Below are 23,090 nucleotides of genomic sequence, written 5' to 3' on the forward strand. Positions count from 1 at the left end.
TCTCAATGCAGCATTTGTCCTTACAATTGCATGAAATTAGTGGCACGTTTTCTGTTCTTCTAATGTCTAATTTGTTATTGCCGATCATAAAACGCTTGTCACGACTCGAGTACTGATAATGTAAAATAAAGCTGGTATTGTCACCTTTCGCAATACCTGCTTTTGGTACTCACTCTTTCTAGTTACAAGTATGAAGAAAAGTTTCAAAAGAATAAAGTCCTGATATATGGGGGGGAGGTGAGAATAAAATAAAAATATTAAGAGTTAACCCTCATAATATTATGATTTTGTGGAAATTTTGTAATTATGTTGAACATTTGTATGTAATGTAAAGAGAATAAAGTATCAGTTTTATGTGAATAAATACATAACATTATTTAAATAATATTGCTAAAAAAATGAAATGTTACCAGAAAAAAAGTAGAATTTTAGATGAAGTCCAAATATCTGCGATTGGCTGGCAACCAGTTCAGGGTGTACCGTGCCTACTGCCCAAAGCCGTCTGGGATAGGCTCCAGCACCCCCACGTCCCTTGTGAGGAGTAAGCGGTTAAGAAAATGGATGGATGGAAGTCCAAATATTGGGGAAAATCAGCAACATTAAGCTAAAAAAGACAACATATTACGAGAATTAATTGTGTTGGAATTTTGACGTTTTAGGACAACACTAAAAAGTGAAGAAACTGTATGAAGGAAAAAATATAAGGAGAAATAAATGTTGAGAATATCATTGCAGTATTATTTTATGAGACAGAGGTTGCAATTTTATTTGATTATAATCATAATATCAATGTTAAATTTAATATTAAGAGCATAATTGCGTGGGAAATCTGACATTCTAGGACAAACTATTCAAAGGAAAATGACATAATTTGTTGAAAATATATACTTAATGACAGGTGTTAATGGCAGTAACGACAATGCCGAAACATGTCTTGGTGTTGGTGTGCATTGCCCTAAAACATTGAAATTCTTGTTAGCACACAACTGTTGTTCGTGCAATATTGGACACTATAATCGGGTGTCACTTTGCATCGCCGCTCTTGTTGTTCGCCATCATTCTGTGGGCCCGCTGACACTGGTCTGAAACTATTATTGCTAGCTGTGATAAGGCTAGCCAAAGTTAGTGACGTCATTCCAGTCAAGGGTTTTTCTGTCATGTTTTTTTTTTTCTTGCATCATCACAACATCCTGTTTGGCATCCTGGCTTGTTTCTGTGATTAAATAAATCGGTCTGAAACAAAAGTTGCACTTTTGGGCTATTTTTGGCAGCTGTGACTTAGAAATTGTACTCTCCCAGTCAGCCACTGCTCAAAAGTACAGTAGGTACTACTAATAGCTCTCTCTCACTCCGCTATGTAGTATTCCTTGATAGCCACGGTCTGTAATCTGTTTTCAAGGAAGGTGGGACATCTGCGATTAAGGCAACGCGGCCACCCACAGTAGAGAGCTGACGTACTTCACATCTTCTAATCAAGCCTACTAGCGTGCAGATAAGATTGGGGACATTATGACGACCAAGAGGGGAGGAGGTGATGGCGCGAGGGCTTTGGAGCAGTTTACTGGCACTCGCACACTCTCCCGTCCCTCGGGAGGAGTGATGGAGTGGATGGAGGATGGGCTCGTATCTTTTTTCAACCTCATCTCTCGCCCTTCCGCAGTAGACACTCACCGGCTAGAATGTAATCAACTGTTGGAAAAGTTTGAGTGTCGAGGAGTGTTTATCTTCTTCACGGTGGGGGTTTTTACGGCGTGGGAATGAACAGTGGCGCAGGGCGCGCTCGAGCGTGTTTTCCGGCTGTCTCGGGTGTGAAAGAACGAGAGATAAAGACATCGAGGAGTCTTGTAGATGAGAAAAACAACATCTGTTCAGATTTACTTGAGCTTTCTACTAAAGAGAACACGACAAAGCTGTGTATGTGCGTGCGTGTATGTGTGTACAGCTTAGTGCTCAACTGATACTGGATTTTTGGAATTTATTTGGCTTAAAGTGATGTTTATACGCTCTGCCTGCATCATTTGGTACACTTGTAGAATTTAATGATGAGCTAAAACCTGGATCCAAAATCATGTATTTTTCAAAGATTAGAATGCTTTGATTTCTTAGAGCTGAGTGGGGTTCTAATATACTGATTTTTTTATATACAGTCAAACCTCGGTTTTCGAACGCTTCTGTTCTCGACCAAATCGGTTTTCGACCAGAAAATTCGAGAATTTTATGTCTTAGAACTCGTCCAAAAAATCGGCTCTTGAACTGAAAAAAGCCGAGCGTACCTGAACGCGACTCACTCGCCGAGTGTAGAAAAGGCTACAAAGCTGTCTATTCCTTAAGTCTGATATGTTCAACTTTAACTGCGTAACTGAGACGAATCCTAATTTGCATAATTTGTAGTCTGTTCATTGGAAAGCGAGTTCACGTGACACAATTTACCCTCGCATTCGTGCGTGTGGCCGCTTGAACAGAATCACCCGGAATTTCTTCACCAGCAGCTATAGCAGCAGCAAGTCTGGCACTAGCGTGTGCGTCAATGACTGGTGGGTCCTGTTGTCCTTATTTCTTGTCTGTAACCTTCTTGCCAGAATCAGCTATAGCTTGTTCCTTCTAAAATGTTTGTTACGAATGTTTGGGCGGTATTTCCTCATCCGCACATTACAACATAGCACTCGGAAGTTGATGTTGCGCTGCTAACCCCGAAACCGGAAGTGTCATCATTTAGTTTCACAATAAGAGCGCGTACCGGAAGTGATGTTCTAAATGACGCTATAAGTACTGTAAGTGCATTTTTTTCCCCATCATTTTAGATAGGATATCTTCTGTTAAAATAAAACAGTGTCTATTTCTACCCTTTTCTATTTATGGTAAACAGTATACACTGCAGTTTATGGTGTAAAATAGTAAAAAACAAAAAACAAAAAAGGACTTGAACGGATTAAAATTATTTACATTAATTATAATGGGAAAAATTGTTTCGGATTTCGAACATTTCGGTTTTGGAACAGCCTTCTGGAACGGATTATGTTCGAAAACCGAGGCTTGACTGTATATCATAACCGATTTTCAAAATTTCAGACATCCTACACAAAAAAAAAATGCTTTTACAGTGTGAGCAACACAGCACACAACTCATATAATGATATCTACAGACAATAATGAGTCCCGCTACCTTAAACTCAACATCTGGCAAAATACCAGGACTGACCTTTAGGCAGCATCAGGGCATCCAGACTGATAAACACTCCTAATAGGCTATCATTATGTTTTCACGTCAAAATCACAGTCTGTGGCTCAACCGGGTGTTGATCACAAACGGAAGGATTTGCAATCATCAATGCTCAGCAGTTTGAACTTTTCTGATTGTTTACCTCAACTGTTTTCCAAGCACATCAGAGAGGGAAAAATCATTCTTAACACACAATAATCACTGAAGATAACCTTTCAGAGAATTTTGCTGACTTTGTTCACGAAGTGACGGTGGTGAGGGAGTGACTCAAATTAGCCTGATTATCGCAATGCACAGTATGTACTAGGTATGGGATGGTAGTACCGTTCAGTTATGTCCCTTATGCAAAATTTTGGTAAAGGCTGGATTTTTGTGTTGGTGTTCTTTCACTATCAAAGACTCGCGTAATACCAGAGCTGCCATGGTATTGTTGTCGTCTTTATGCTCTTCTAGTGCAGTTATCTGCATGAAACACAAAAGACACCTGGAAGCGTCCAAGCGGTTCTCCAGGTAGTGCTTGTTTATACTTGAAATGACGCGTACTCCTTTTGCCACCACTAAGAAAGTGTACTGAAAAATCAAATGGCCAAGGAAAGAAAGAAAATGGAAATCAGTACTCATGATTGCCGATCAGGATAAAAGTCAAGTCAAGTTTATTTATATAGCCCTGAATCACACAAGAGTCTCAAAGGGCTTCATATGGCCACCGCTGAGAATTATCAACGCCATCCCCTGATCGAACCACAAAAGGGAAAGGAAACACTCAAAAAAAAAACAGCAGGGGAAAAATTAGAAACTTTGAAGGGACCACAGATGTAGTAATCCCACTTCTAGGATGACCAGGCTGCAATAGATGCCGAATGGGCAACAATTTACATATTTTGTGATACTCAAGAATATTTACTAGAATAGTACAAAAGTACATTTAAGAAGTTGAAGCACTGCAAGAAGTTGTTATTAGGGAAGTGACTCCTCATCCAAATCCAGCCTGGTATGTCCGAGCAGGTATACCCATGGTGGCAACTTCAAGGTGGTGGTCCGCCCCGTTTCTCATCCAGACCAACCAGAGCAGAATACGTAAAGCAGCATCCAAAATGGGCCTTTACACTTAACTCCCTCTCCAAGCCGCAGAGAAGGGAGGGAAAGAAAGCAGCGGCAGTCACCAGGCCCACATCATTCAGCCAAATGCAAGAGCATTAAATGAGACTTATGGCGCGATTTAAACAGCTCTGACCTCCGAGGGTAGGGCATTCCAGAGCACTGGAGCCCGGATCAAAAACGCTCTTGAGCCCGCAGACATCTTTTTGGTTCTTGGGATCACCAAAATACCAGCATGTTGCAAACGAAGGTTTCGTATTGGAACGTACGAGACTATTAAATCGACGAGATCCGAAATCGCTAAGCTGTGTAATATTTTGTATGTAAGTAACAGAACCTTAAAATCGCATTTCAAGTGGACCCGAAGCCAGTGCAAGTTGGCTAGTATCGGGGTAATATGATCAAACTTTCTCGTCCGTGTCAGAAGTCTAGGTGCGTCAGTGTTATTTGCCCGTATGTAAATGAGGTAATTTGCATACATTTTACGCAAAATATGCCCACCCCAATGCAAATGAGACTCATTGATATGCAGCGTCTAATTCACTAACGCCAGCGCAAATAGCCACACGGAGTTTGCGTGACGCAAATGTTTTTGGAAAGCATATATTAATCTGACGCACCTCGATCTCCGGCAGTACATTTCATTTGCCGCACAACATGCGGCTGTTCACGCAGACAGGAGAGAAAGAGAGCGAGAGAGAGAGCAAGAGGGGGAAATATTTCCGTGTTAGTTTAGGACATATAACGTAAACCGAGCTGATCGGCAATGGTGGGGAGGCATTTTACGATCATTTTTACGTGTCAGATGCATACAGTGGAACCTCTACTTACGAACGTCTCTTCATACCAAATTTTCGAGTTACGAAACGCCTCAACGGGAAAATATTGGCTCTTGTTACGAAAGAAATTTCTAGATACGAAAGGTAAAAATGCATTACCGAACGCAACATACTTTCGGCTATGGCTATTTCCTACCATAGGTACCTATGAGCGTAAATACTAGATCGGTGTTTGTGCATCGTTCTGGCATCCCATTGGCTAAGAGGAACCTACCATAGATATGAGCTTATACTAGATCGGTATTTGTGCATGTTTCTGGCATCCCATTGGCTAAGAGGAACCTTTACCATAGGTATGAGCGTATACTAGATCGGTGTCTATACAGCGTCCTCATCATTCATCCCGCGGCCCATGAGGTGTTCCGTTTTTCGTAAATGTATGAACTAACGGCCAACGAATTTGTGCAAAAATTCAAACAATTGGTGATTGATGAAGGCACAGTAAGTTTTTAATTGCGACGAGACGGGCCTTTTTTTTTTTTTTTTGTGAAAAAGATGCCTCGCCGGAAGTTTCCATGAAGTTTCAGAATTTGTTTAAAAGAATCGCCCAGAAAAAGTGTTCACCAGTCGGGCGTTTGCTCACTAAGATGATGTTTGCCTTGGACATTTCCGAAGGATTGTTTAAAAAAAAAAAAAAATAAAATAAAAAACATCCATGGATCAGTTCTTTACAAAACACCAGGCAAAAAAAAAAAAAAAAACACTTCTGAGAGAGAAAGGAACATGAACCAAAGAGGGCAAAAAACGATGAGGACAGCCGTTAAAAAGGTAAATGACCATCATTTTTATTCTTTACTTTATTCTTTGTTTTTTTACATTATGCACAACTCTCATTTATTGTGCAATAATCTAATTGTAACATGTATTTGTTACATGTTTTGAAACATTTTTATGCTTTATAAAACATTTATGTCTGAATTTTGGGAGGCTTGAAACGGATTAGGGCATTTACATGGAAAATGCGTCTCTACTTACAAAATTTTCTACTTAAGAACTTTCTTCCAGAACCAATTAATTTCGTAAGTAGAGGTACCACTGTACTGTACGCCCACGCCAACCTCTGAAAATATATTTTTTTTAAATGATCGCACCAATAATTTGTACTTTATGAATGAAGGACGCCGTTGTCGTCCTCTCTGCTTAATGGCGCTCTAAACGCTTACTCTCGGTCCAACCTCGCTTCCTGCTAATGTCATCTTTCTCGCGTGGGCGTGTTTGCACCGGTATATGAGGAGAGCAATATCCTTAGTGAATAGGTGGGTAACTGGGCGCAGACTGCGGGTGCAGTTGTGATGCAATATTTCACGCTATTACCGGACGCAGCGCATTCTTAGTGAATATGCCCCTGTATTGATAAACTATAACTTAAAGCAGACATTATGTATGCATTATTATCACAATTTAAAACAATTCTCAAGTGTCTTCATAACATCTGTGAAATGCTAGCTGGCTCAGAATAATAACATATTATTAAATAACATCTCTCTCTCTCTCTCTCTCTCTCTCTCTCGTGTCTGTCTGTCTGTCTGTCTGTCTGTCTGTCTGTCTGTCTGTCTGTCTGTCTGTCTGTCTGTCTATCTATCTATCTATCTATCTATCTATCTATCTATCTATCTATCTATCTATCTATCTATCTATCTATCTATCTATCTATCTAATCTAATCTAATCTAATCTAATCTATGTAATGCCAGAGAACCTTCCGGCCACGGATTGGTCTCACCAGTCGCCTAAGCACCCACAGACCCCGAACCTCCCAGGATGACTATATGGTCATCGTCGGATCGACGGACGAACCACACATATGTAATCTAATCTATGTAATCTAATATATTTTGGGATTTTAGTCTGCAGGCTCTTTGGGAAATGCGGAAACGGGTGTCAAGCAACACCTAGAGCGTCTGGACGAGATCTTTGCGGCGCGGCCCGACTACCTTCAGGCTCTGCGCTTCATGCAGCTGATGGTGAACAACGTTATCCGGGAACTGACGGCCCTGCCTGACCTCAGAAAAGCCAATGTGGACCTAACCGCCGTCGCAACCCAGACAGCCTTCATTGAGTATTACAGGTGTGTGCGTGTGGTAGCAAATGGAAATTTAGATTTCTTTAACACTTTTTTTCTTACCTGATTGTAGACTAAATTGTGCCAAAATGAAGCTCTGTGCGGTTCGTGTTTTGTATTGCAGTCGACTGTCTCCTACTTGCCTGAATGCCGCTCCTCTAATTGAGTGCAATTCCTATTTGACTTGAACAGCGAAGGGGGAAGAAAACTGAAGGCGACAAAATATTTTCAATAAACATGAGGAAAACCTCAAAGCCAATCAACTGCAAATGAGTGCAAATGAATATGAAATTCAATGATCATTTTGGCAGTGAATATATGAGGTGACTCCAGAGGCTTTAACTTGTGAAAGTGTTGGGTTTTTTTTCCTGAAGTTTTATTTTTCGGAAGCCGGTGAATTTATTACCGTAGTTTTTACATACGCCTCATTGCAGAGATGCATCTGCAAAATTTAATTATTCACTTCAATTTTTCATAGTATAGTCATGGTTACTTCTGCCTCATTTTGTCTGTTTTTTTTTTGTTTTTTTTTTAAACACCTGGCCTGATTTAAGGTCACGGGTAAGATGTAGACTATCCCGACGAGACAACCATTCAAATCCACTGTGCTGCCTTGCAGTATTTTCAGATACTGTACAGTTTAAACATAACACTTGTGAGTCTCAACTTTAACCACTAGCGTAGGAGGTATGCAAAGGTGATTTGCATGTGTAAACACAACAAAACACCAGCTTCACTTTGATAGCAAGTTAAGAAGAAATTTATGGCAGAATGTGAGTTGAATTTTGCCTTACTTTTTATATAAAAATGACACAACAAAATTATGGGGACACCACTACTTCCTATTTTTTTTTCATGTAACTAAGTATAGTCTTCTCTTCTCACATGCAGTTTATATTGTGTGATGATCCACCTTTTGTGAGAAAAGGCACTGCCAAAAGCCAAACAAAATGTCAATATTCACCCTTAGCTGCTCTAACATACCCGCTTTAAGAATTGTGTGACATTAAAGGAACATTTCCTCTCAGATCAATGGTGTTTGGACCTCTCCAGTTGTAGTTTTATAATAGCAAATGGTTCTCATTCCTTGCAGCTACTGACCTAATGTAGCACTGCCATTAATTTGGCTCATGTGTCCACTCAGTGTGTTATTTCTTACCAAATAATCGTCTTGTTCTTATGGACTCCACTCGTCGCAGCCTGGCATCCGTTTTCCCCGGCGCCGTTATTGGATTTCATGCGGCCGGCTGAGCTACGAGCCAGCCCGTGGCCGTGCTTTATTGATGAGCGGCCAGTGTTACAGCCGACGCTTATTTGATTCACTCGCCCTCCTTTTTATCGCCTCTTCTGTAGCTGAAGTCATCGCCGAAGCCCGTATCGTTGTCTTTATGCAGATACATTGAGTTCTTTTCCATATGTTGAGGCCCCAGGATGCTCTCGCATTCTCCCCAGTGACCTTAATGTGAAGAATTATTACCGCGGACATGTAGCAGCAAGCGTGCGTCGACTGTATCTTCTAAATTGTAAGGAATCGATTTTTTTTTTGTTGCTCTCGTTAGATTTACGCCACTATCGGGCCAGGTGGAGTTGGCTGGAGGACGTGCACAAAATCGCACACACACACACACACACACTCTCTCTCTCACACATGCACTTACAGTCCAGCCTGACGTGCCCCGCGAAGGACATTTTCAGAGCTTGAAAATTTAATGTCTATGGATTTGTGCTGTTGAATTATTGAGCCCAAAGGCTGCAAATTACAACAGCAAGCAGATGGGGCTATAACTAAGAGGCAAGAAATCTGATGTATCTGACACTGATCTCGGATCTCGGGGCGTAAAACACACATTTAAGCAGCACTTGCAGACTTTAGTTGGGGTGGTGAAGTGACAAGTGTTTGGTGTCTTGTAGATGGCTGACCTACCTGCTCCTGCTGATCCTGGATCTGCTCATCTGTCTGGCCGTGTGCTTGGGGATGGCCAAGCAGTCTCGGTGGCTGCTTATCATGTGAGTTTTCATCTGTTTTTGTTGTTGTTGTTTTTCTTTGTCTTTGCTAGTCATCGCAGATGAGTCAGCTGTAGACAGACAATGAGACTCCATATGTTCGCTCCATTAACAGGAGCAAAGAGATCATATTTTATGAAGCACCACTTGCATCACCATTGATCTCCTCGGTGACTTTAGTTCAATTCAGACTAATGTCACATTTGGCTTTAATTTGTATTTAACTCTTTGACTGCCAAAAACGTTTAATAACGATAAGTAAAATCGCAATGTATGCGGCCATAAACGTTAAATGACGTCAACTATGTTTTTTTTTTTTTTTTTTTTTTTAAATCAATGGGAAGTGCAACATCTAAGTGGAGTGCTGCCTGGTCAATGGATTGTGGAATCAAAGACACTAACTATGGCCAGCAGATGGCAGCATTTTCAAGGGGCTGTTGGTGTACGGAATTACAATGAAACATGACGGAATCTGATGAAATTGGATGAAATCAAACGTTTTCAAGGATGGCGTGAATGATCAAAGCCTTTTGTCACATTAAACCTAATTTGCAGAGCGTCACAAAACAAAAATATTTTGTGTCAAAGTGACTGTTGTGGAGAAAATGTATCTTCACAAAAAGCTTGTTTTCTCATCTTTTCAATTTTTGCTCAATGTCACTCAAATGACCTCTTTTCAAATGGTTATTATTACTAACGAACGGAATAAGGTAGAAACATCGTTTTTTTTTTTCTAATGAAAGAATGGAATGTGATCTTTCATTTGGTACCCACATTGTATATGTACTAAAAGTACACAATATTCTGTTTGCTTTGAAAAATAAATTAAAATGCTCAAAATCAGCTGGCACTGTTTTTTTTGTTTGTTTGTTTGTTTGTTTGGTTGGTTTTTGTTTTTTGCTAATGTATGGCAGTAAAAGAGTTAAGCAAGTGACAAGAAAATACTGTCCAGAATAAATGGGCTAAAATTGTTTCAAATATTTAAAAAAAATAAAAAATTGACAAAGTATTTTGTTTGATTAATGAAGAATTTAATAAACTAAAATGTTCATGTATTAGAACACAAACACAGGTAATTAATGCTATTCTTTATTTCTTTAATGATTATATTTTCATTTTATTTATTTTTTGTTTCATTTTAGGTTTAAATAAATTAAATGATCAATTTTCTATTTATTTATTTACAAATGTATTTGTATTAATTAATTAATTAATTTATTTATTTATTCTATATCTATTCGTTATATTCCTCGAGAAACTGTCAATCACTTCAACCACACCCCGCCCCATGCAATAAAAGAAAGAAGAAAAAAAAAGAAAGAAAAAGCAATTAATTGAGGTCTATAACACCGGTTAATACATCACAGCATAATGAAACAATTCCCCGATACCATGTAAAGTAGTCCCTTGCTGACTTTGAGCTCTATGACATCATTTCCACATCATCCTTTTTCGTTTGTTTTCTGAAAAGTGCAATATATGGGGACGTGTTAAGCATATTTGAGCGTGTTTTCCTAGTGGAGCTTACTTATGCATTCAGACAATGCTTAAAGAAAAACAGCATGACAAGGATGATGGATTACCGAGCACACGGTGCAGACTTCCTATCACATTTGGCCAATTTAGTGCTGCCCACGCGTTGGGTGCTAGCACACGAGACGCCGCTTCCTCTTTCTCCTCCTCCTCCTCCTTCTCCTCCTCCCCCTCCTCATCATCCCAAGCTGATGCTGCTCGCTAATGCCTATTGATCGGGCCCGTGGCCGGATGAGCATGCAGCTCCCTTAACTAATTATTAAGTGCTCTCAGACTTCTTTATTGCTGCTTTTTCAAGGAGGTCTGAGAAGCCAGCTGAGAAGCTGCTATTGCTGCCTTTATGGATCCATTAGAAGGGCAGTTCACTTGTCCGTAACGAGCTTAATGAACGCCCCAAAAAGTTGGCAGATGACAGTTAACACAACAGGCGTGACATGGTTTGTGGCCCGTGTGACATCCATTTCCTATAAGGAGTGGGTTTATTTTGAGTTTCTGCCCATTTGCATTTCCTGACTTTTAATGAGCCAGGACACATATTTTACATTAGAAAATTTTCAAGAGACACCACTAGCATGACGATGTTCTCATCATGCTGGTGACATTCTCTATATTGAATAATCATGGTGAAGCATCCGCTTGTTGTCCCGCCACAAGTAGCGCCTCTTCTATCTGTGGTTGAACGTCAGGCCCATGAGGAAGGAGAAAACCTCGTATTTAGTGACTTTTCCAACACCGCTTGCAGCTATTTGAAAAAGAAAAGCAATTAGCCTATAATTCTCACTAAGAAACAGGAAATATAAGCAGAAGTTTCACATTATTTTCCACCTGAGAAGAAATGAGCCCTGTGAAAAGCAGTGACAAATGTATACAGTGTTACCTATGAATTCTACAAGAGTGCTTGAGCTAGAAGTGTCTGATTTATGTAACAGACTGGGAGAGAGAGACTCTTCCACACCTTCCCGTCAATGTACTGGACAAATATGAACAGTGATGGCAGTAAATGTTGGAATTCTTGTTGACAACATTTAACTAACAGAGAATCTTGTGTTATTTCTATTAGGGATGGGTACTTTTCACATTTTAAATGGTTCTGTCCCAATTTTCAGTATGTCGGTACTTTTGTAGTCTCTCTCTCTTTTTTTTTTTTTTTTTTTTTTTTTTTTAATTTTTATTTATTTATTTGAGTGGTAATACATGTTCATCATTGATTATTTAACAGTAATATATTTAAAAACAAATAATAATTGTTTTTCAATATTTTTAAAAATAATTTTATAGTTTTATATTTTTGTATTTTTTATATATTTTTCAATATAGCAAACTTGCAGAATTAATCCACAGAGTAAACAGAAAAAGTCAATGGCATTCTCTGTCATGCACTTATGCATGTCAAGTGCATCACATACATATTATATTATAACAATTACAATTATTACTTGTGTATGAAAACCACCAAATTGAACAATAGAAATGAACAGAATGAGTTGAAATAATCTACAGTCCAAAAATTCGGTCAGACATGGGCATATGCACACAATGTAGAAATTAAAAGAGAGTAATGCGATCACCCTCCTCATCAGTTGTTCATGAAAAGTGGCCACTTTACAAAATAGAAATAAACTAAAATTACTAGAAATAATCTACACGCACACGCACAAAATCAATAAAACAATCGCAGTAACTCACTTGCAAGTGTACACACTGTAAGTGTGACGCATGAACTTTCTTCATACTTTATGGATCAATATACTTGTGCTGATTTCTATTGTACATGGTGGCCATTATTTTAATTGGTGCTTGCAATAATTGTATGATACTGCCCATGCATGACCAAGCATGGTATGTTTTTTTTTTTTTTTTTGTGGTTTATTTCTATTGCTCAAGGTGGCAGTTATAGTGAATAAGGCACGAATTATCATCATTTTACAGCAATTTTACAATATGTCTATATGGTGCAGATTTGCCTCTGCTTGACTCAGTTAGCTGTGGACTTTTTTTTTTGGCACAATCATGTAAGCATTTTTAATTGGTATTGTAATAGGCGTAGTATGTATGTTTTATTGGTACACCAGTCATGATAATGAAAGTATGTACTAAAAAAAAATGATACAAGATAATAATTTATTGTAAATTGTTTTATGGATCCCCATGTGGATGCATTGACTGACAGTAACGCCAATTATGTTCCGATTGTTGTGTGACTGCTGCAAACGATCGTTCAACTCAAGTTTAGAACGACTACAACAAAAATGTACTGTCCTTGTCCATATCTGACCGGTCTTTGTGTGTAAATATTCCTTCCACAGGATAATGGCCTTTGTGGTGCTCTCTGTGATCCTGAGCTGGGCCTCACTGGGAGCCAGCTTGGCTACAGCTGTGGTGAGTTTTTTTCTTTGTCTTCTCTCTTCATTTATTTAGGTTTCTTTCACTCAATCAGTCACGTCGTAAAGCTGATTATAAACTCAGCAGCCTTTCGGCATAATCACAGTTGTAAACAACACTCCCTGGCGTTAATTACACCTTCGAAATCTGTCTTTGTTTGCATGCTTTAGTTTCACTATAAATCCTCCTCGTTGTCTTCTGCTGAGTATACAGTGTGCATCACATTTGGGCTTAACGTGGTAATGGAGACGGGCGCATTTGGGGCACAGCAAGGGGTATAAAGAGTACTCCCCTTCCTACCACCCCTGGTTTACTTGTGGCATTCCCTCTCTTGTCTGAATCTCCTGGAGGCATCGCGGAATCTGAGGATTATCCCGGTGGATTAGACATCTGGACAGATGCAGTGAAGCGGCGAATTAAGCTCCGGGTGGTGACTGAACCTGAAACGTAGCGGAGACATCCGCTGTCATTCAACGCGCACATTGCGGCGCGACAAACATCTTGGACCTTATTTGTGCTGTTTTGCTCTTCTTATTGAAGTCAAAATAGCTCCTTGTGTTTACATTTTACATTACTGGACAGAACATATGGAACAATTGTGCTCAATTGAACATAATCCAATCTTGTAGTTCTTCAAATAATGACATTTGATGTAGTAGACATGATGGGACCGCAAATTAACTGTCCACTTGAGCAAGTAATGTCTATTATAATGTGGCTTTAATTATCTTTATTGTGCCTGATAACCCAACGGGCTGTATTTTCGTGGCTGACATAAATTTGGCACGGCTCGTTGCCTATCTCTCACAGATGAGCGTGGGCCAGTACATTTGGAGAGGGACGGCAGGGCTGTTGTGAAGGTGGTCAAACCCGGCTTCACTCATGCTCAATTAGCACTGTTTCATTCATTCCCTTTAACGGCAGGAGCATATCTGTTCTGTGAAGTGGGCACTTGGAGAACGCCCCACCAATCACATATAGTTCGAGTGCCATGGCGTTTGATATCCAGAGGTTGAGCAGCACTGTGTCTCTGACTGCCCAATGGGTCCTCAATTTACGACAGCGTTCTGTTCAGACGGTGGTGACATAACTTGAATTTTTAGTCATCACTACCCTAGGCTAATGCAGTTCTTAAGCCAAAATTGTGGCAATTATTTGTTTGAAAAACGCTTGTAGGCAATACTGTTACGGTTCTAAATTGACTATATAGACAATGAATGAATGATTCTCTAAATGCCCCCTGCGACTGACTGGCAACTAATTCACCATAGAAATATAATGAAAGCCTTACTATCAGTAGAAGGGAGTAATCTATATTACAGTGAATAAACAAGAAGTACTGCACGTGTTCCACCACATGAGGGTATGCTGTATTTCGTTTCCGCAATGAAGTGACAATGAGTGAAAAAAGGAGATGATGATGATGATGCTACAAATTTCTCACAGTCGCATACATGTTTAATGAAAAGCGGCATCGTCAACATGTCTAACGAGATGCAAATGCAGGCTAACATGCAGGACCCCATGCTGACATGACATTCTTTTCATGTACTCCACTGTGGTCTCGGCTCACACTGATGCCAACCGTTGATCCATTAAAATAGAGGAACTGTAGGTTACAGGCAGCGTTTTGTGTCTTGTACTCGCTTTGTTCACGGTAGCACAAAGTGCAGCTTCGCTATCGATCGCTTGTCTGTCTCTTTGTGAAGTGCTGTCAGTCTCGCTGTGCAGAGAAAGTCTGATAAGAGCGCAACTGTAATGGGCTCTGTCATATGAAAGAAGGTAGATCATGGCAGTAACTAGAACCATGTCATCACTGATTGTACCTGCCTTGAGCATTTCGCCATGGCATATCGTAGCCTAATTCAACGTGGTTCTTTTTTTTGAACATGAAAATAATCCCACCTCGCCTTCAGCAATTGCGCAGAATGTCTTAAGTTTTAAGTTCAGTGTCAAGCGCAAACACTGATTGAGTTCAAATGGATTGAGAGTTGGTTTGTACGTGCAGGTGTTATACACTTTAGTTTCGCTCCTGCCAATTTGTGTGTAAGCATGTGCTAACCTAGGGGTTAATTCATAATTACAGGAAATAAATGCATGAAAAAGACTTCCAGGATATAAACCTAAATCAAGTCAATAGAGCAGTCACTGAACACACTTTCCCTGTGTGGTGTGTGATGTAATGAAGCCCTTCTGCAAACTAATTTTTGTGTCGTTAAGTGAGCTGCACTCATGATGAAATATTTTTAAGCAATGACGATTACTGTAACATTGAAATGTCGAACATCAAAAACCAAGGACCCCTATCTAAGATTTTGAAGTATTTCTGCACAAGCATCAGGAGTCCTTCATGGGTTGCATTAAAGAGGATGCGAGTGTGTTACAGCTTTAATGGACAGCAAAGCATGACGCGTTGTAAAAGATCAATAAAGATTTTTATAAAGCAGTGCATCAGTGTACTGACAGGCCTTTGCACGTGTTGTTGTGTTGTCACGCAGGGCACTAGTGACTTCTGCGTGTCTCCTGACAAGTTAATTGTGAACCAAACCAAAGATTTCATCAGTGCAGGTAATTCACATAAACAATTAGTGGCATTATACATACAGTTCTGGAAAAAATGAACTTGAACTGCAACATTAGCAGTTGGAGTGGAATGAACGTATTGGTTTTATTCTAGAAACATCATAACTCCAAAATACAAAATGCAATATCGTCACTTGCAGGAAATGAAAAATGGTTAAGTGTTGTTGTTGTTTTTTTTTTTGTCTCTTCATTTTTCCAGAGCTGTATCTACAGTAAATATGACCACCACATACTTAAACTGTGTGTCTTTCTCACCCGGTAGATGTTGCTCACTATTATTTGTTCTGCAGTCCGAATCTACCCAACCCCTTCCAACAGGTATGGACTCCCACACACAGTCATGTCTGAGTAAACAAAGATACTGCAGCAAGAAATGTGCAGCATCACACATCGAATTAGTTCAAGCGACACATTTGATCTTTTCATCGGGTTGCTTAATATCTGCCTGAGGGCACCCTCGCAACTTAGCAACATGGTTTATTCATTCATAGCTTGCATAATGACGGCTACTGTACACAAAAACAACAACATGCTGAGAGTGTAATTAGAATGTTTGATATGCAGATATTTAAAAGGGGGCTTCATAAATAAACAGGGTTTACATATACACAACTCTGGAATTTCCATCTATTTTCTATCACCAAAACTCAGCTGGACTCCAGTTCAACTTAACCCAAATGAGGACAAACACTATAGTAAAGAAATGGATGAGTACCTCTTTGTAAAATGTTCGATGCTTAACACCTTGTAAAACTGTCACTTTCTGTTATTATAAACTGTTATTTTCATTGTAAAACTTTTTTATGTGCTGCACTAATCGTGAGTGCATTGTGCATCTTCACAGCCTTCAAATCCATGACGGATTATTACAGTTTTTAATCCTACATGCTCATAGTATCCATTTTCGGATTAAGTGAGACTTGTTAAAGGGTAAACCTAATCTAGTCTTCTGATCAACTCTATTGTTTGTGTGACAGTCCTATTAGGAGGTGGATCTAAGGTCAAACTGTTTGTCGACACGGCACTTCCTTATTAACATGATCCTCTTTTCTGTACACAGTCACTGACAATCTGCCAGCGCTCGCTGACCACTATGCAGATCCAGATCCAGGGCTTGCTGCAGTTCTCTGTGCCCACCTTTCCCACCGCTGAGGTACAACAACAACCAGACGACTGAACGGTCATGATTTACTCAGATATCAAATAGTGCGACATCAATTGATCAACAGATTGTACATGCTGTTGGCAACAGGTGTGAATGTGGCGGAGGCTGTCGTATTTAAATAAATGCTCCGGTTTATAGTTTCATACATGCCATTTAAAGATGCAAAATAAGCCACCGCAATTTTTCTCAAGTTTGATAAATCACTTTGCATGCACTCCTTCTAGTATTTTATGAATTCGAGTAACACTGCACATTAATTGAGGCAAATGTGCAAAATGAATTGCGCGGCTGTTTTGCACGTTAGGCACTTGCAATCCAGTTAGTAAACGCATGTAAACCATTAGTAAATCAGGCCTTAAGGCTTCTGTGGACTACAAAACTTACAATATTGTAATCTCTCATACTTTTCCCCTCCCTTTGTTTCACACAGAGAGACCTTTTAGGTATCCAGCGCCTGTTGAACACCAGCGAGTTTAATCTGCACCAGCTGACAGCCTTGCTTGATTGTCGGGGGCTGCACAAGGTGATTTTTTATTATTTTTTTAAAGATCCTTTCCCTTTAGTCGTTCAAAGCCGCCAAAGCACCACAAATGCCACCTTTCAACTTCACTTCTAAAGCGAGATACACACAAACCGATTTTTAACATGGAAGCGACCAGGCATGACGAGAGAAAAAATAAATAAATCGCCCAGTATGAACCCCTACCAATTTGTGGATGGTGAGTTACAAATTCACCAATTCAATTATCAGTACTTGTGTGCCCCACTTTTCTGCATCTAATGTGAGACTGAAGAATGATCTCTCACTGACCTCTCAAAATCAGGCCTATGCTGACCTTGAACGGAAGCGCCCAAATGTTCAAATTCAGCCTGATTATTGTATGTGTGCACACCGCTGAAGTCATCCCAAGAGGAAATTAACTGCTCGTCTAATAACAGGTCCCTCGTTAAATCCTGTAATAGTGTTCACCCGGCTATGTGAACGCAGCAGAACTCCAAATTACCAGTGTAATTGTCTCATTTCTAGTCACTCTCACTGCACTCTAAATCTTCCAAATTCTTGCATTTAATGTTGTTTTTGCCTGATAGTGAACAAACTGCAATAGAACAGAAATAGTTGCAGTGTGCTTTATAGCCCTTCTTAGTTGGACTTAATTCGGCCTGCCTGATTCATTTTTTTATCGTTTTCAAACATAAAGCCCATTTGGACTGATTGGATTTCTTTTTGACTCAAAATATTCTTACCACTTTCAGATAAACCCTTTCTTACATGTCTTATCTGATAGCGGTCTTATCTCTGTGGCTATGGCAAAGATTTATACTGCATACTTCAAGTGACACAATTCAGATTTTTTTCACCCGAGTGGCATAATAAGTACAAAATCTGCATGGAATGGAATCGGATATCATCAGATGGGAATCAGGCCTCTTACAAATGTGGATAAAACGTTAATACGTATCGTATATCTGAGACTGCGACTGCACTGTAAACGCTCAGCTCGCATGTAGCCTGCCGATGTATGTCATGGAAATACACTGATTGGTGACTGCACAAACACGTCTCCTTAACATTAGATAAAATACACTTGTTTTTAGTGTAAATTTACTAGAAACAAGTCAAATTATCTGTGAGTGCAGTAAGATAATTTTACTAACTTGAAAAATGTGGAGTTTTAAAGTTTTAAAATAAGCAGAATGACTTGTCAGAGCAAAATAAGCAAATCTAGGTTAAATTTAAGAAATTAAACCTTAAGATTTCTGTTTCTGCGGTCTAATGTCACCAGTGTATCACTTGTTACAAGGAGGTCTTAATAGGTTTTTACAGCTAAAAATTCTCTGAAAACATATAACTATGGCATCAAACAGACTCTTACAGCATATTAGCTTATTGTGCATAAAGATTGACTAATTTCAGGATTTAAAAATGAAACAAGAAATAAAAGACAAATAATCTTAAAATAATAATACCGTATTTTCCGCACTATAAGGTAGGGGTGGGACAAAAAACCGATTCGACCGAACCATCGGTCGTCAAGGGGAGCTAAACGGCCGTATCGGTAGCAGACTTGTCAACCGATACAAAATCTGCCGGGAATCCTTAGATACGTTGCTTGTAAAGCTGCCTACCGTCAACGCCGTGCTCGCGACACGGCACGCGCGCAGTCGCGCACAACGAGTGACAACATACAAATGGAGACAGTTAGCAGAAGCCGGTGCCGTACATCTCGGTATTTCCCATGGCTATCGAGTCCTCTCGGTGCACTTGTATGTCCCGGGCCGGCGTTGGTACTGCGCGCGAGCCAAAAAGAATAACTCCCGTGACGATCCAATGCATGGATTCAAACGACACAGGTATGTCCCACAGCCAACACACCAGCTAAGCTAAAAGCACACTGCAAGTATCTCATTTCTCAGTTTGTGGCTCCCTGTCAATGTCTACAACTAGCATGAGCAGCAGATAGGAGAACTGAGACGTGCCCGCGATTACGACAGCCCAAAATACAAAATATAAACAGTAGTGATTCTGTGGTCATCATCGTGTCTCAGATTAAAAAAACAAAAAAAGATGTCATACATTAACCAAAAATGAAAGTGATGACAAAAGAAAAAAAAATTGTTAAATACAAAAATTGTTGATTAAAAAGGGAAATGAACTTTTGGAAATATTTTTGCATATATTAAGTGGTTAAAATGTGTTTGATAGATTTATTGTTCCATAAGGTGGCTTCATATTTCTTTTGGCTGGACGGTAGGTTTATTTCATGTCTTAAATTTATGTTTCTGAAATACTTCACAATGTGGACATATTCTGTTTAATTGTGTTGGTGTCTTTTTAAAGGTTAAATATTTATATTTCAAATTGAATTATCAGCCGTTTGTTTTCCTTATCCTGAAAAAAAGCAAAAAACAATTATAACTGTCAATAACAACTATTAAATATTTAAACTGATACATTTTTCAGTCATATCGCCCAGCCCTTTGTTGCGGTCTAATTAAATAATTGATTCAATATATAAAAATATAGAAGACATTGTTGTTGTTCTTTTTTTTACACATTTGTAGATACTGTAAAAATTTGTGGCGTTTTAAGATGAATGTTTACAAGCAACAAATGTCACTATAAGTTTTGAATATTGAAATGAATCGTATCGAATCGAAAATCGTATCGTTCCCAAACTTAATCGACCGTATCGAACCGTTCTGTTCTGAAAGATAATCGTTTTTCAATCGAATCGCAACTTGTGTATCGAGATACATATCGAATCGGCCTCATGTCAGAGATTCCCACCTCTACTATAAGGCGCACCTCATTATAAGGCGCACCTTCAATGAATGACATATTTTAAAACGTTTTCCACATATAAGGCGCTACAGTAGAGGCTGGGGTTACGTTATGCATCCATTAGATGCGCGAAAGGGAACGTCAACAAAACAGTCAGATAAGTCAGTCAAACTTTATTAATAGATTACAAACTAACTTTCTGACAACTCCATTCACTCCCAAAATGAATGTTTTATTATTTTCTCTGAGGTAAAGTATTAGTATTAGCTAGCGATCCAAGATGGCGGGATCTTCTGCGCATGTGCGTCACCGATCGTGCAGGGTCACCGATAGCGTCTTGACAGCGAGACCTGTTGCGGCTCAATATTGATCCATATATAAGGCGCACTGGATTATAAGGCACATGGTCAGCTTTTGAAAAAATTGAAGGCTTTTAGGTGTGCCTTATAGTCGTGAAAATACGCGTAATAATCTTAGAAATTCTGCTCTTGCATAGTATATTATTCTCAAAATAAGATCAATAAGACTTTATGGCTTGATATAACATAAATGAACTGACAAACACGATTAACTGATGACCAGCCCACGGTGTACCCGAGATTAATGTGGACAAGTGGTACAGAAAATAGATGGATTGATGTTTCATTTATATACAGTATATGTTTCGATGTTTTCATGACATGCAATACATATTTTTGAGAGGTAGATTTTTATCGCTCAAGGAACCATACTTGATATATTTTTTTTTATACATTTTGGCATAAGGGGAGCTGAAAGCCAAGGGATGCCTTCCAAGCCTCCAATAGGTCAAAATCCTTTTATGGACACCCTATGATAAAATGTTTGTTTTTAGAGTGTTACCTCTCCCACACACTTTGAACACATTTAACTTAATAAAACACGCTTTTTTTTTTTTTTTTTTAAACTCATGCTGTCACTGGCACAGTTCTCCAAACAGGGGTCAAATTGTGCTTGCTTTTGTTACTCATAATTAAAAGTAAAAGTTTAATGTAAAATAGACACATAAAACGAGATTTAACAAGGACTACCATAATTCTACAACTCCTGCTTCTACCAGAGCCGTTTTGACGGCTTGCGCTCTGACAATCATGCAATGGCCTAATATGGTTATTACTCGCTGTTTTGAGTAGCTAATAAAGCCCCTCTCTTGCTGTTCTATGGCAGACGGGTGGTGGAGCTTTATTGAGTCCATTATCAGGCTTATACTGCCAAAAATGTCATGACTGCATCACATCAAGTAGCCTATTTCTTACTATAACTTTTTCCTATAGGAGCAGGTAACAGCTCCTTTTAGTGGAGGTGGGCTGATCTTGTTCAGACTTGCTGTCTGAAACTGCCGAGCCATCCAGCCACCACTCACTGTGATTTGTCCGACTCTCTGTCAGCTCCATCTTACAATGTCTGTAAAGTCTCCTCTGTAGTATTTTTTTTTCCACTATGGTGATCTAGCTTGCATCCAAAGCCGATGCCTCTGCAACCAATGGTAGTTGCTGCGGAAGCCCAGCGGTGCAACCTTGCTGGTCCCAGCAACGTGAAAGATGTACAAGATCTAGTGTGTTACACATTGTGGGCCCTATTTTTGTGCAAGTCTTGCAAGTCTAACTATGTGCATGGATGGACTTTTCATTCTCTTGGTATTTTCCTCGACTTTGCACAGGTAGAATTGGGCGTTATGCGGAATTTGCACCGTTGTGGGATGGTCAGCCGTGTAGTGGCATCCCTCAACTGCATTAAAATCAAGACATTTCGTTGCTGTGCTTGACACTGCAGAAGCAAAGTGACTCGCTGGTTTTGGCTTGCAGTTTGCGTTTTATACAGGTAAACTGCAAGATCTCCCCTTGCGGATGATATCGTTGGCTGCACATGTGACATTGGCAATTGGAGACCAACTTGCACCCCTGATCGTACAGCTATGTGTGCTTGATACATCATTTGCACCACTATATAGACCTGGTTTTAGGTAGTCAAAAATGTAGTCTACTTTTGGTCGCTAAATGTGAGATGCACCGGGAAACGCGGCAGCTGGAAAATCCAGCAAGATGTAGTGTGACTACCAAATTCACAAACATGCTAAACTAGACTCTGAAAATGACGATAAGCCCATTTTTACATACATGTGTGCCAGTCTACGAAATTAGAGCCCTATATCTTAACACACCAAAATGTTCAACCAAACCATATAATTTTGTCGAACAGAAGTCCACAATCTTTCTGCTAACATACTTTGCAAACTGGCATAGACAAGTGGAGATTAGCATGGATGTTACGGTAATTATAAACCTTCAAACAACTGGTGCTTTTAACAAAAACGGAACACATAGAAGCTGATGAAAATAGTTTTGCTACTATTTATGAATAACAACTGTTAAAAGAGGCTTCTTCGGGACCTTTTCTGCATCTTCTTTTTGGCCGCATTATGTTACATTGCTTCCAATAGACCTTAGAACTTAACGGCATGTGGCAGCACAACTGAATGCTACACTGAAGGCGTGTAATTCAAAATTTAGCCTTTGGAAAGTATTTAATAAATGCTTAAATAACACGGAAGTATTCATGTTTGTAAGTCGTATTAAAAATCTAGATGATTCATCAGTTGTTCGCAAAAGTGTCTTCTTCAGTTTGACATCTGAAGGTGTCAAACAATAGGTGATATTTGTGTTGATGTATGCTGCAGGACTACCTGGATGCCCTAATGGGCGTTTGCTACGACGGCGTCGAAGGCCTCCTCTACCTGGCTTTGTTCTCCCTGCTGGCGGCGTCCGCGCTCTCCGCTATGCTGTGTGCTATTTTCCGAGTGTGGACGCTACTGGGCAGGAGGTCAGCAGCATGAGGCAACTACCGAAACCCACTCCCCTCACACCCCCATTCGCAATCCTTATCTCATTAGCGCGCCACTCCAGC

General features: G+C 39.6%; 1 protein-coding gene across 5 annotated transcripts in view; it reads left to right on the plus strand.

The window, feature by feature from the left end:
• The window catches only part of ttyh2l (tweety homolog 2, like), a 45,961-nt gene that overhangs the window by 17,619 nt on the left and 5,252 nt on the right, over window positions 1–23,090 (plus strand). For 3 of the 5 annotated variants that reach the window (XR_013284520.1, XM_077528543.1, XM_077528565.1), the window contains exons 4-11: window positions 7,004–7,224; window positions 9,130–9,225; window positions 13,062–13,134; window positions 15,636–15,705; window positions 15,983–16,038; window positions 16,781–16,873; window positions 17,316–17,408; window positions 22,864–23,006. Coding sequence is in view for 4 of the 5 variants with exons in the window: in XM_077528543.1 (XP_077384669.1) it covers window positions 7,004–7,224; window positions 9,130–9,225; window positions 13,062–13,134; window positions 15,636–15,705; window positions 15,983–16,038; window positions 16,781–16,873; window positions 17,316–17,408; window positions 22,864–23,006 (845 nt within the window). In the remaining variant the exon portion in view is untranslated. Of the gene's footprint in view, window positions 1–5,672; window positions 5,926–7,003; window positions 7,225–9,129; window positions 9,226–10,708; window positions 10,816–13,061; window positions 13,135–15,635; window positions 15,706–15,982; window positions 16,039–16,780; window positions 16,874–17,315; window positions 17,409–22,863; window positions 23,007–23,090 lie in introns of those variants that run through there. The other 2 variants (XM_077528556.1, XM_077528571.1) reach the window with 2 other exon arrangements.

The sequence above is a fragment of the Festucalex cinctus genome, chromosome 1 (genome assembly GCF_051991245.1).
Source record: "Festucalex cinctus isolate MCC-2025b chromosome 1, RoL_Fcin_1.0, whole genome shotgun sequence".
NCBI lineage: Eukaryota > Metazoa > Chordata > Actinopteri > Syngnathiformes > Syngnathidae > Festucalex > Festucalex cinctus.